Source organism: Paramormyrops kingsleyae, chromosome 22, assembly GCF_048594095.1.
Source record: "Paramormyrops kingsleyae isolate MSU_618 chromosome 22, PKINGS_0.4, whole genome shotgun sequence".
NCBI lineage: Eukaryota > Metazoa > Chordata > Actinopteri > Osteoglossiformes > Mormyridae > Paramormyrops > Paramormyrops kingsleyae.
Window position 1 is genome coordinate 21,141,390 of NC_132818.1, and position 13,483 is coordinate 21,154,872.

Here is a 13,483-nt window from a genome sequence, read left to right on the forward strand (position 1 = left end):
GGGTGCTGATCAATCTGCGTACTTGACCATGCTTGTGTTCTCGCGTACCCGTTTTACGTCATCTTCCTTTGCCGAAGACCAGTTCCAATACTAAGATCAGAAGTAGAGTGGACAGTAAACATCCCCGGATGTCGTTCTTGCCCCGCCCCAAATATCAAGGATGCATCTGTTGCATCCTCGCCAAACGAGACCAATCCCATGATTCATTGTGCCCCAAGTTCGTTCTTGGGAGGCGAGTAAGCCACAGGTACGATCTCGACATTCTTGGTATTGAGAAACACCCATGTCTTCTAACTGAGGGAGGAAATTTGACACAAATAGAGCACAGGTAGGATACGAAAGCCCATCATCAGCACCCCACTGAGCCACCGTACTATTCCAATATAGTCTATTAAGGTATGAGTTAATATTAAATAAGTTCAGCTATTTAAGCCCTTGCTCCATGTTCCAGCACGCTTGGCGGATAATGTGCTTAACTGATGCAAAAGGATGCATTTCAGGTGAGAAAGAGAGACAGCTGCCTTACTCGACCTGTTCACATCCCCTGCAGGAAGCTGACTGGGAAGCAGGGTGGTGATGTGGAACAAAACAAATTCAGTGTGAGAGCTGCACAGTCACCCACGTCCAGGGATTAAATATTTTCATGGACTTTACATCTCACATTATTTAGCTGCTCTAAAGTCTGTTCTGAATTTGGCAAGATTGTTTTGAAGTCTTGCCAGATTAAATCTACATTTAGTAATGTAATAATACATGCCATTAATTATCTGTAAGATTTATGTCTGCTTGGCCAGCAGAGGTCCGTGTGACACAGACTGGAGGATGCAACAGGGAGTTTTTTTGCACCTTCAGGACACGACATCCGGCCGAACAGAGCAAACATCCAAGACAGCCATTTATATAAAATGAACTTACAGGAAAACTATAAGTTACAGCTTATGTCAGCTACTTTATACCTTTAACAATCAATGGAGGGGCTTGTTATCCGAATTTACCCCACCCTAGGAGACCCATCTTACATCACCAAAAAAGCTACATTATGACTGTAATATTTTCTGTTTTATAAATTATATTGTGCATTTTCAAAAGCCCATATTATTCCGAATTGTGAAAATTTGCAAGTAACATTGGGTGGAACAATTAAAATCCTAACTATGGTCAGTGGATATTCTCCATATTATCAAATTCTGACGATACACTAGGCATAGATTCACATTACTTCCTTCACAGCTGATCTATAAGCAGAGTTGAGTAATTCAGGTCCAGAGAGTAAAAGTCCAGACCGGGAATTTGTATCAACCAACCAGTTGAGTACTCTGTGACTGTGACTCTTTATGCTCAACATTTGAATACTCTGGACCTGAATTACCCAACTCTGTCTATATCAGGGTTAGATCATTTGTAAACCATCAGTTAACCTCAAGAAATACATTAGCTATGTGTGTCAGCTCAGTCAAGGTAAAACGTGGTCACGTCTAACCAAAACAATGCCCCAAAGGCCAAGATCAAACCTACATAACTGGCTCGTTCAAAAAATGTGATCCTGTTGAGCATCAACTACAAAAACAATTTTTGTTTGATATTCCATTTAAAACAATCTAAAAATGAATGCTGTGAAAACTTACAATATGAAGGTTCATGTTGTAAAAGGTGTCTTACTTATGTGATGCTGAACGTTTCTGTAAAGTTCATCTCCATGTGATTTTTTTCTTCACAGTGTGACGCAGCGGCGTTCCAGCCGCGGACAGCCTCGGAGTTTCAGCGCGGCTGGCGGCGATTAGGGGGGAAGGTCAAAGACAAATATCACTGCATAATATCCCTCGGCGGGCCGAAGTTGAGGGAGATATTCAACATTGAGATTGCTTCAGGCCTGCTGGGAGAGTTCCTGATAATTATGGCAGAATGTATGCAGCCGGGTGATGAAGCAGACGTACTGGCAATCCTGCAGGGGCTGTCACAAACTTGTCGTTTCAGCCTCAACGTGTCCTTCTTGGACCAAGCAGAAAGAGACGGGTGTTCACAGCTGTTTGCCAGGCTGCTTGATGTAACGGATAAACAAGCTCAGATAGGGCACACAGGTGTCGGCCATGACGGCGCCCTAGAACATACTACAGAGACACGGGAAAAGGAGAAATATTACAAAGCTTTTTGCGATGCTCAGACTGCAGGGGACGGGATTGATGTTGAAAAGCTGAAAGACTTAATGCAATGTTATGATGTGAAGACACAACCTTTCGCTACCCAACTGGATTGCATTACCCAAGACAGCTAAAAGTGTGTAACTCATCCTGATGCTGTTTAATAAAAACAAAAGTAAAGTAAAAGACTGAGTTATCCATTTGCATTACTATTTAAGTCTAAACATAAGAAACTTTATGTATATTTTGAGTCCTTTTTTACTTTTATGGTTACTAAATTCTAATACAAGTTCTGAGGAAAATTATGATGTTTTTATATAAATATGCTATTAAAAGTTTTAGTGTGTTTTATTAGAGTAATTCATCTGGTCTATGCAGTATATGAGCCATTAGCTGTGTTCACTAAGTACCCTGAGATTTCTTATATTATACATATGTCTGTGATTATACAATAGAGAATATACTGCATGTCATGGTGCAGGGGTGTTGCAAGTGGGTTGGAAAATGATTCAGGGGACCATATATGGACAGGGATTCTAAAACCAGCCGGCAATCTGGGGATGGAGGCCCAGAATTTCCAGTCACCTTTTTTGTGATGTATATTTTCTGACATCTGACTGGTTTGTCTAATCACTCAATTTCCTGAAAAAATTCAAGAAAATGCAGTTTTGGTATCAAACAAAATGTATTCCAGAACGTTCCAGGCATTTAGTAATACTTTAAAGCTGGGGTAGGCAACCTTATCCACAAAGGGCCGGTGTGTGTGCAGGTATTTGGGGTAACCTTTAGGTCAGCTGTTCAAACCCAGGTGTGAGGACTCTTCAGCCAATCAGTCCTCTAATTAGTCATCTAATTAGGGAGCTGCAGCGAAAACCTGCATACACAGTGGCCCTTTCTGTTTTATAGTAAAGATGTGGGAACATCCTCCAAAAAAACCTTATTAATATGGAGACAAATAAATGATGATGAATTTAGTTATTTTTTATAAGATGCATTACAAAAAGTACAGTGAGCATAAGCTCAGTGGTCCTTATATATATATTTTATATGAGCACAACTATTTATTTTCATTGGCTAACATTAAAATAGCACTAGTGTGTAGATGTGAAACAGGCCTGCACAGGGAGTGATGTGGACGACTTCACACGTTGTGTACATGCAATCGGCACATCACAAGGCCCACGATAGCCTGCTGGGTTGGGATTGGCCTGGCTTGCTCTGATTACTGTGTGAATGCACAGTGGGGGTGTTCAAGCTCTGAACCGACAGTCTCGTTCCTTTTGATTTCTGTGTACGAAAGGAAGTGAGGTCTTCATGCTTTTGTGGACACAATGTAACTTTAGTTTGTTTTTCTGTGGACAAAATGCAGCAAGGCATTACTTAATTTCATCATTAAATAATGCTTCTTTGCCACAGAATATAATTTGTGCATGAAAATAAGCACTAGACACTTGGCGCCCCATATATTTCGCAGCTATAACCAGCCCGGTTTTATGTCCGTGCGCAGTCATAGGGAGTCTGGGTGACGCCGTCGTATAGAAAATTTGCCTACAAAAGCATAAAGATTCACTTCCTTTCGTGCACAGAAATCAGAGGAATGACACTGTAGGTTCACGGCTTGAACACGCCCACTGTGCTTTCACAGACCAATCAGAGCCCACCTACTTTGCATACTTGAATACTTCAAAGTCAGTCTATCTTGCAATCAATCCTACAATATATCTTACAATATATCACTCATTAAATGTCTCAATAAATAATAAAATTGATATAAGCTTTGCAATAATTGAATGATTTATTGATATATTTAATTACTGATGTATTAATTAGACAATAGACACATAATTAAAGATAGGTTGACAAATTAAGGATGTCTCAAAAAAAAACCCTCCATATATTATTGTTCAGGCTACTATATGCTTTAGAATCAAAAATTGTCGGTTAGGGTTATCTCCATAGCAACTCTGACATCATCACTGAGAATTCTCCAGCACTTTACCTTTAAACTCCAGTGAAGCAAGGATATATTCATCAGTATTTTTCAAATCGTACGTTATGACAGTTGCTTTAGAAATGTTGCTCTTTCCATTTTATTTTGGACTGATAGTACTGCTCTTTGCCCAGGAGAGCCCAGAAGAAAAGGAGAACATTTTTGCCAAGAAGGCTGGTCCTGCCTTTTTCCGGTTTGAAAATGTTGCGTCGCTGGCCGATGTGACAGTTGAACTACCATGTCGCTGCAAATCTGAAGAGGCCTATTCAGTTGTTTGGCACTACCAGAGACATCTTGCCAGCAAGGACAGTACAGTTATCACTGACTTTGAAGGCGTGTCAGTGATAGACACGGCTAAGGTAGGCCATAAAACAGACCTTCAGAACCGTTTGTCAATCCGCCTCTTCAGTCTGATCATCTTCAGAGGCCAGGTAGCAGACTCTGGTTACTACATCTGCGGCACAAAATCGAACCGATTTTTCTATGCCTACTATCTGGATATTCAGAAGATTCAGCAGGTGTCTTTGTCTCCTGGATCTGACATCTCTTCTCAGAATCCTTCAACAAGCAGAGGATCTGAACAATCTCCACACTTCATCGTGTTTAACAGATACTGGCGATGGTCAGTGTGTGATCGCTGCGGTGTACCCGGTGAACTAACTCGAGTGGGTCTGTGCTATTTGCGGAGCGACTACCTGAACATACGCTACAGGACTTCCAAACGTGGAATTGCCTCCTGCGGATCCCCTGCGGTGCCTCGCAGATTCCAGCTGGATGATTCTCTGACAGGGGCGAAGCTGGAAGTGAGAGAGTGCCAGGTGCCATGTCCAGCAGAACCCAGGCTACCATCGAAAGAGGCGGCCATCCTGGAGTTCCTCAGTGATTCCACGAAAGGAGCTGGGCTCCCAGTATATTATCAGAATCATCCAGTGAATGCCCACATCATCCTGGTCTGTCCTGGAGCAAACTCTAGGGATGCTGTAGCGTGGGACCAAGGGGAGAAGAGGATGCTCCGCAGACGCTTTATGGAAGGGGTCAGCAAGACCATGCGGGTCTACATCGATGGAGGAGGCCGTCTGCATTTTCACCCTGTGCTCTTGAATGACAAGGGCTCATACTACTGCTGGCTGCAGGGGAAACTGGCAGCAGACATCAGGCTTAGCATCTATCATCCTTTGGGCTACCAGTTCCAGCCCACTGACCCCAGAACAGTTGATTTCTTACGAGCCACTCTCATAACCTATGCAGGATTCACGTCAGTCTTCGTCCTGTTTTTAGTAGGCAGGTGTTCTATTAGGTATACTAGAATGTCCCGAAAACCAAAAATGTAAAAAATAAAGCCTAATGGACAAAAATGCATTTAATAAAATACTCTGTTTACAGATGTTGAACTGCTTATTCTGATTCTTTAAGCTTTCCTGGGACCGAATCATCTACTGCCAGTAATGTGTTTATTGCCAAATCCTGCTTCCAGTTTTCACTTGAAAAGATGTCTTGGACGACCAGAATTTATGTTAAACACAGATGCTAAATGACGCCCTGAGCGGCGAGAGAATCAAAGCAACCGGAAGTCATTTGTTCTCTATGAGAGGGCGTGTTGACAGGAGCAGCGGCGCCGCACGATGTGGCCGGTGTGGCCGTCCGGGTGCGTTTCCCGAATAACGACGGAAACTTATTATGTAAGTTTGTGGTTTGGCTTCTTGGATTGGTTGACTGTTCATTAGTTTTGCACTAAGCATTTGCAGACCCAAGACCCGTTTATATAGGTTAATTCTAGGATTGGGGCTGGGAAATCTGATCATGGATCAGCATAGGACAGGGGTGGCCAATCTTATCCGCAAAGGGCCGGTGTGTTTGCGGGTTTTCCCTGCAACTCCCTATTTATATCACGAATTAGAGGACTGATTGGCTGAAGAGTCCTCACACCTGGGTTTGAACAGCTGACCTACAGGTCACCCCAAATACCTGCATACACACCGACCCTTTGCGGGTAAGATTGCCCACCCCTGGCATAGGAGCTTGCTGGTTTTAATATGCTTATATTTCCAACTCTGCCTCGTAACCTATTCAGAGCCTGCCAACCCAAATTTGGGTTGCGACCCATGGGTTGAGAATAGCTGCTCTACAGTATACTTCTGATTTATTACAAATGATTGTATGAAAATGTTGCACTATTTAGTAATTATGTGGATGTTCACTCCATTGTTTGCAACAAACAGCAGCTAATTAACATGTCTGGGTACGTTGCAGTCTGTTGTTGATTTTTTTTTTTTTGTATACCTTTTTATATCTCAACTCCATCTGGTGAAATTGGAGCAGTGGGAATATCTTTGAGTATTACATACTGAAAACTGATTCGCATTATGGTATACAGCATTGCGAGGTCTTATCATGACACCTAGAGGTTTTGAGTTGAATTGTACACTACCAACCGCAGAGTGAATGCCGGAAGCTATCCTGAACTGGGAGTCTACGAGAGCTTCGTGCATTTGCTTAACGTTTGCTTAAGCAACGTTGATGGGACAGATAGACCCGCCTGGATGCCAGGCTTCTCTGCACAAGACAGGATTGACTACCGCTAACAGTAATGCTCGGACGAGTTTTCACGTGGCGTCGCCGGTGCTGACTCGCAGTATCCTGCCATTCTGTCGCACGCAGGTGCATTTCGTCTAAATCCAGTGACGGTTTATCATTTCGTGTCATCTTTCGCATTTGTACATTTTGCAAATGAAGTCGTTATCATTGAGTTTGATCGTTCATATAATTTTCAAGTTCAGTGACTTTTAGTAGATTAGTCTGATAGTTTGCTAACTAAGCTCTGTATGTGTGTGTGTGTGTGTGTGTGAGAGAGAGAGAGAGAGAGAGAGAGAGCGCAACATGCCTAAAGAAGTCCTTTGATGATAAACAGAATTTACATACAAGCAGCTGACCTAAGAAAAAAAGACCTTTTTTGGTCATGCTGCCAAATGTCCACACGGTGCCTCCCCCATTTTACAAATCACAACCCACTACTGTTATACTGGTTATGGAAACTGAATGGAACAACAGATTATAAAACGAAGCGTTTTCTTCCAACTTTCAATTTCAAGAAATTTGTAAATGGAGTGCATGATAGAATTTTAAACAAACACCACAGTAAAATTGTAGGGTACCTGTTGTACGTAGGTGGGCAGCAATGACGATCTAAAACAACATAAGGATCACCACTATAATAACAGTAGACTCAACCAATTCTAATTAAGGTGAACCCAGAACGACACAGGATGCCGGTACTTTAGGCCACTTAAAATTAATAAATTGTTTTACATGGCCGCCCGCCTCAATTTTTTGGTGCCGCCTCGATTTTTTTTATTTTTTATATTTTTCAAAAAATCCGTTTTTTTCACCTCAAAAACTGTCAGAGATCGTCAATGTGCCAAATCCTGATATCCTGTGCACTGTGAGCAAGTAGTCTCTTGTAGGGTGGTCCAATAATAGTGCCCTCATGAAACAATGGAAGTGCTGTTGTTTTGCTATTGTCAGGAGGACGCTTTTATTGGGCCATTCTGTGGCAAGACCATTAAACACTTAGACTAGGCATTTCTTTTGAAGGTTTCTCTTTTCTTGTAATTGTTTGAACTGTTGAGAGTTTAAAATGTTGAGATACTGACAAATTAAAGTTTAATTTTCTAGTTTTAGTATATCTCTGTTGCCGATCGTCTTTTCGCTAAAAATATAAAATCCCCTACTCACCAACATTTTAGAAGTTTGAGTCATGTAAAACAATTTATTAATTTTAAGTGGCCTTAATGACACGGAGTTCTAGCAGTTCTTATGACTTTGCTTAAATATATCACCTGCTGATATTGCATCTGAGGAGCGGTGAGCACAGCAAACTGAAAAGTTCGCTTCAATAACGGTTAAAACACTGACTCCGAAGTTTAATTAGATAGCGCTAAAACGATAATCCTTTGGTTTAGCAGGCGTTAACGACAACCACTAACTAATATGAATTTAGCTTTGGTTTGGTTTTTGACTCTGAAACCCTTAAAAACACACAGAGCGCTAAAATTTTAACCTCTAACACTTAAGTCCCAAATGTCGGTCCAAAGTGATTGCCAGGGGATATTTAGGACTTACTTAGTTAAGTGTCATTGGATGATGTCGTGTCTCTGGAATAAATCTGCGTTGAAATGTTCTTTCTGTGATATTCCGATTTCGAGACAGAAGCATTTTTGTCAGAGAAACCCTGTTTCGCAACTGACCCATGCTGACATTTCGGCCTCAGTGAAACCCACTTTTGGACTACAAATATGGCGCCACTTACCCGGAATTAGGAAGGAGGATCTCAGCTCTTTATTAGTCTATAGCTCTGTCAATCAAAACCCGGAAAATCAATATGCGTCCTTAAGCGTACTTGTGTTAACTTGTACCCGCTTTACATCATCTTCCATTGCTTAAGACCAGTTCCAATACTTAAGTACAGACATACAGATGCCCCACCCCAAATATCAAGGATACATTGGTTGCATCTGTTACTACTGAGGTGTTTCTCAATACCAGGAAGAACAAAGTTCATATTTGTGGTCTTGGCAAGACCGGTCTTGCTAACTTTGCCTCCAAGAATGAACTATGGGCGCAATCAATCATGGAACTGGTCTTGTTTGGCGAAGATGCAAGTGATGCTTTCTTGAGCTTTGGGGCTGGACAAGAATGACATCTGGGGGTTTTACAGTTCTCTTTCCTTCTGTCGGATACTGGAACGGGTTTTCAGCAATGGAAGATGACATAAAACGAGTGTGCAGTAACACAAGTACAGTCAAGTACGCATGTTGAGAAACGCCCCAGGATCTGAGTCAACTGTGGATTTGTTGTCACACATACACAGGTATTGAAAGGCAAATACAAAAGCAACTTCAAACTATCTTTTAAAAAAACTGAAAACTAATTAAAAGCAAGCCAAATACAAAAAAACACATCCAGTTCCTGTGTAGGGCTTTGCCAGTATCTAAACAGACAATTAAAGAAAATCGTCTATTTTGTGAAAATTTGTGCAAATACATGAGTTGGGCCATAACTTTCTATAATTGGTAAGGGTGTAAGTTTGGCAAATGGTCTAAAGTCCTTTATTACTTGAATAGTTTATTATTTTAATAGTTTAACACAGTTGACTCCGATCTGCAGCACAAACACAACTCAAATCCACAGCTGACTCATACTGTAGTGACAGCATCCTTGCCAAACAAGACCAATGCCATGATTCATTCCACTCCAGGTTTGCTCTTGAGAGGCAAGCTACCAAGACTTCACATTCTTGGTATTGAGAAACACCCAGGATTTCTTGCTTAGCCGGATAACTTGTCAGATTTAATCTAACATTAAATCTAAGTGATCAAAGATAAAAACTAAATCCGACAAGTTATCTGGATTAGTGAGAAACCCTGCTTCGTAAACCCTGCTTGACAAACCCGCTTTGTTCATGATATCCCACTTTAAATGTATTTCATTTTAATTGAACAACCACGCCTTGTGTTTACACACAGTCAGCCAACACAGTGCCAGATAGACTGCTGCAGACACGATCACAACAAACAAGAAAGATATGTATGATTTTGGGGTTTACAAACATTTTTGACCGTTTAAACTTTAATCACTTTACCTGCACAAAAATGCAGGCAGTTAGTTTACAGAACTAAACTTAGCAGAACCTAATCGGTCCGCTAACAGTTCTTAAAGTTAGTGGAAACGCTAATCCACTACTGAAAAAGTTAGCTTTGCTAATTAACGGATAAGAAGAACCCTGCCCACCAATGTAGCAAAGGGTTGCCAGTGTCCTGGGTTCTTGGAGGTCTTCTAGTCTTTCGGTCATACACACAGACTTCCTGTGCTACCATTTATAACCGCTTGGTTCTTTTCCATCTCTCTTCCAACCATTAGTTCTGCTTCCAGTCCCCGAAACTGACCCCATTCTCCTGGTCATCCTGACTGCATGCATCTCGAGTTGCAATTGCGGTGTGCAGAATTGGTATGCTTGACTCATGGTAGTCATCCAATTAAAAATATTTAATATGCCTATTACATAATTATAGTTTAATTTGTGGCAAGAGGTAATTATATTGATTCTAAAAAAAATGGTATAATAAAATGCTATAGAAAAAAGGAAAACTATACCCACGGATTCATTTGATTTCCAGAAATCATATCACCACAAGGCATTTGTGTAAGACTGGACATACAAACCAACCAGAGAGCAGTTCTCATGCTACACGTGTAGTTTTTCCAAAACTTGACATGAACAGCTTGTTTTATAAAACTGTCACAATTACATTCTAGCTAGACACAGTTTCAGCTTCAGTTTCGACTAGGGTTTTGCTCCCTTTTCAACCAATCTCCTCCAAAACATCAAGGTAATGTATATAAACTGAGCATGACATTAAATACCACCCAGCAGACATTATATGGACAAAAGTATTAGGACACCTGACCATCACACCTACAGGAACGTTTCACATCCCATCCTAAATCCATAGTTATCAATATGGAGTTGGTCCCCCCTTTGCAGTTATAACAGCTGGCACTCTTATAGGAAGGTTTACACAAGGTTCTGGAGTGCGTCTGTGGGAATTTTTGCCCATTCATCCGAAAGAGCATTGGTGAGGTCAGACACTGATGTTGGATGTGAAGGCCTGGCTCGCAATCTCCGTTCTACTTCATCCCAAAGGTGTTCGATGGGATCAGGGCTCCGTGCAGGCCAGTCATGTTCTTCCACACCAAACTGTCTTTTACGGAACTTGCTTTGTGCACTGGAGCACAGTCATGCTGGAATGGTAACCAGCCTTCCCCAAACCATTCCCAGTTGGAAGCATAAAATTGTCCAAAATGTCTTAGTATGCTGAGGCATTAAGAGATCCCTTCAGTGGAACTAAGGGGCCTAGCCCAACCTCTGAAAAACACCCCATAACATTGTCCCTCCTCCACCAAACTTTACAGTTGGCACAATGCAGTCAGACAGGTAATGTTCTCCTAGCATCTGCCAAACCCAGACTCATCCATCTCACTGCCAGACAGAGAAGCGTGATTCGTTACTCCACAGAACACCTTTCCACTGCTCCAGAGTCCAGTGACAGTGTGCTTTACTCTGCTCCATCCAACACTTGGCAGTGCACTGGATGTGAGGCTTGCATGCAGTTGGTCAGCCATGGAAGCCCATTCCATGATGCTCCTGGCAGTTTTTTGCTTGGATTAATGCCAGAAGAAGCTTGGAACTCTGCAGTTATTGAGTCAGACGGGGTAATGATAAAATATCCAGTCAAGGGAATTTCTGCAGCTGAAATTCTTAATGAGGTCGGGGGACATTGGCATAGTTCAATAAAGGTGCAAAAATAACAGTACAATCATGGTGTGCAGAAAGGGATGCGTCTTCCCTTGAAGCAGTTCTGGAGACAAAGCTAATTATTGTACATTTGGAGAATAGCTATTGTACGCTATAGATAGTTGTTACACGACCATGGATTAGGCTGATTGAACTGATTTGTTCACATTTTCTGAATAAAACAGCTGCCTGGATCTTGACTAAAATTTATTCATAAGGATTCGGTGCTTGTCATTGAAGTCAATGGCAAAAGAATGAGACAATTGTCAGTCATTGCAAGAAAGTAGTTAGCATCATTAGACTGGTTAAAGTCTCTGTACCTTAGGACACAAGATGAGCACAACATTGTAGTACCAGCAATACCACACATTCAGTCCATCAAAAAGGTAGTTTACAAAGTTTACATAGCATATATCGGGGGGGGGGGGGAGCATAGAAATGCATCAATCTGACCAGATCAGCATCTTGAATGTATCATGTATTGATTATTGTGGGACAATCTTTGGTCCAGTTTTGTTCTTGATTGAGGGGGACTGGCAAACACCACAAACCTCAGCATATGCATTTATCTGAATAGTTGAAACCATTCCTACAAACATGACTAGTGAAACACTGAGCATCCATCTTTAGGACCTGTGAAGTTTGTGTAGATATTCTGACTGTAATGCACCAAGTTCAAGAGGAAAAACCCAACAGCACCGTTGTGCCGACTGCTTCACCCTCTCTTCCAACAAATGGAGGGTTCTACTGACATTACCCATCACTATTTAGTCTTCAGGGGTATTTATTTTACATTAACAGCATCAAAGCCACACCAGGTGGAAATACCTGTAGGGTTCCCATACTATCCTGTTATTGGTTTAAAACAGTCTCTCTCAACCGGGTCCTAGGCGACATCCAGACAGTTCATGTTTTTGCTCCCTCCCAGCCAAACAGTCCACATTTTTGGGATTGGAGGGAGCAAAAATGTGGACCGTCTATGGGTCCCCCGAGGACTGGGTTGACACACACAGTTTTCAACTGGAATCTAGGACAGGCTGCACATTTTATCTGAAGCGACCAAATAGTGGAGTACAGTGTGGGCGGAAATGACAAAATGTGAAGAGCTGCAACTTGGATCAGCGGAAGTTGCCGGTGGTGCCTTGTTAGTTGGAAGGCAGGCCTCAAAACAAGAACGAGATTCAGCCAGCTGAAACTCCGCATATTTTATTCTCGGGTTCTAAAGCAGAAAGCAACACAGGACTGAAACAAGTAGCACTGAGGAATGGTCAAAAATTCCCCATCTCCAGAACACCCCCCCGCCCCAAACCACAATTCCCCCATCCTGCCCCAATGACTACAAATTATATCAAAGCCAGGAATTCAACTCCAACACTGGAGGGAGGAAAAAAATAAAATAAAATAAAAAAAACCCTTGCGTAAACGACCCAATAGAGTAGGAACCTTTTCTTGTTTTATTGTAACAGAATTACTTTTACCTCTGGCAGTTGACCAATTTTCACCCAAAAGCAAGTTGTGGAGATTGATAACAGAACTAAACACATTAAAAGTCAATCAAAATAAGTGAAGCTGTAAATCCAACCGTTAGTGGCCAGAGAATCCCATTCCCATTCCCAATCCCAATATCAGTTCTGACCAGCTTCGCTTGTAAAAAGGCACAGGCTACAAATGCTCTTCATGTTATGGTTGAGTGGGGATCACACACTGCGACTGGCAACTGGGATGAGAAATCCTCTCCCCACTGGGAACAATGGGCTAAGCTGAAGCTCAGGGGAGACACCGATTTGCCCTTGAAGATCTTAAAACAGACCTTTTCCCTTCAGCATCTTAAAAACATTTAAAAAAGAAAAAAAAAAAAAAAAAAACAGTATGAAATAGGTTATGCACCCAAAAAGAAAGCGTGTCCACAGGAAGCTCACTACACCCCAAGACACAAAGCAGACAAACTCTTTATACAAAAAGGGTGGAGAGAAGAATGCCAAGTGCATGTGTGGAGGAGCAGTC

General features: G+C 41.8%; 2 protein-coding genes and 1 long non-coding RNA gene across 6 annotated transcripts in view; 2 read left to right on the forward strand and 1 right to left on the reverse strand.

Moving 5' to 3' along the window:
- Positions 1-2,324, forward strand: part of dnaaf19 (dynein axonemal assembly factor 19) — a 5,798-nt gene extending 3,474 nt beyond the window's left edge. For both annotated transcript variants that reach the window (XM_023835671.2, XM_023835670.2), the window contains exon 4: positions 1,718-2,324. In XM_023835671.2, coding sequence (XP_023691439.1) covers positions 1,718-2,272 — 555 coding nt within the window. In that variant the 3' untranslated portion in view covers positions 2,273-2,324. The remainder of the gene's footprint in view (positions 1-1,717) is intronic.
- LOC111856048 (uncharacterized) overlaps positions 1-8,444 on the reverse strand; it is an 11,904-nt gene extending 3,460 nt beyond the window's left edge. The window contains exons 1-3 of one of the 3 annotated variants that reach the window (XR_011984740.1): positions 8,248-8,444; positions 2,724-2,780; positions 1,660-2,108 (exon numbers count right to left, since the gene is read on the reverse strand). This is a non-coding gene — a long non-coding RNA (uncharacterized lncRNA). The remainder of the gene's footprint in view (positions 1-1,659; positions 2,109-2,723; positions 2,781-8,247) is intronic. The other 2 variants (XR_011984741.1, XR_011984739.1) reach the window with 2 other exon arrangements.
- Positions 4,144-5,512, forward strand: LOC111856046 (Ig-like V-type domain-containing protein FAM187A). The gene has a single exon (XM_023835668.2). The coding sequence runs from the start codon at positions 4,194-4,196 to the stop codon at positions 5,457-5,459; it is 1,266 nt and encodes a 421-aa protein (XP_023691436.1). The 5' UTR covers positions 4,144-4,193; the 3' UTR covers positions 5,460-5,512.
- Positions 8,445-13,483: the final 5,039 nt, after the last annotated feature.

Excerpts from the sequence above, each read along its gene's own strand:
- LOC111856046 (XM_023835668.2), top strand. The coding sequence starts at position 4,194 with ATGACAGTTGCTTTAGAAATGTTGCTCTTTCCATTTTATTTTGGACTG.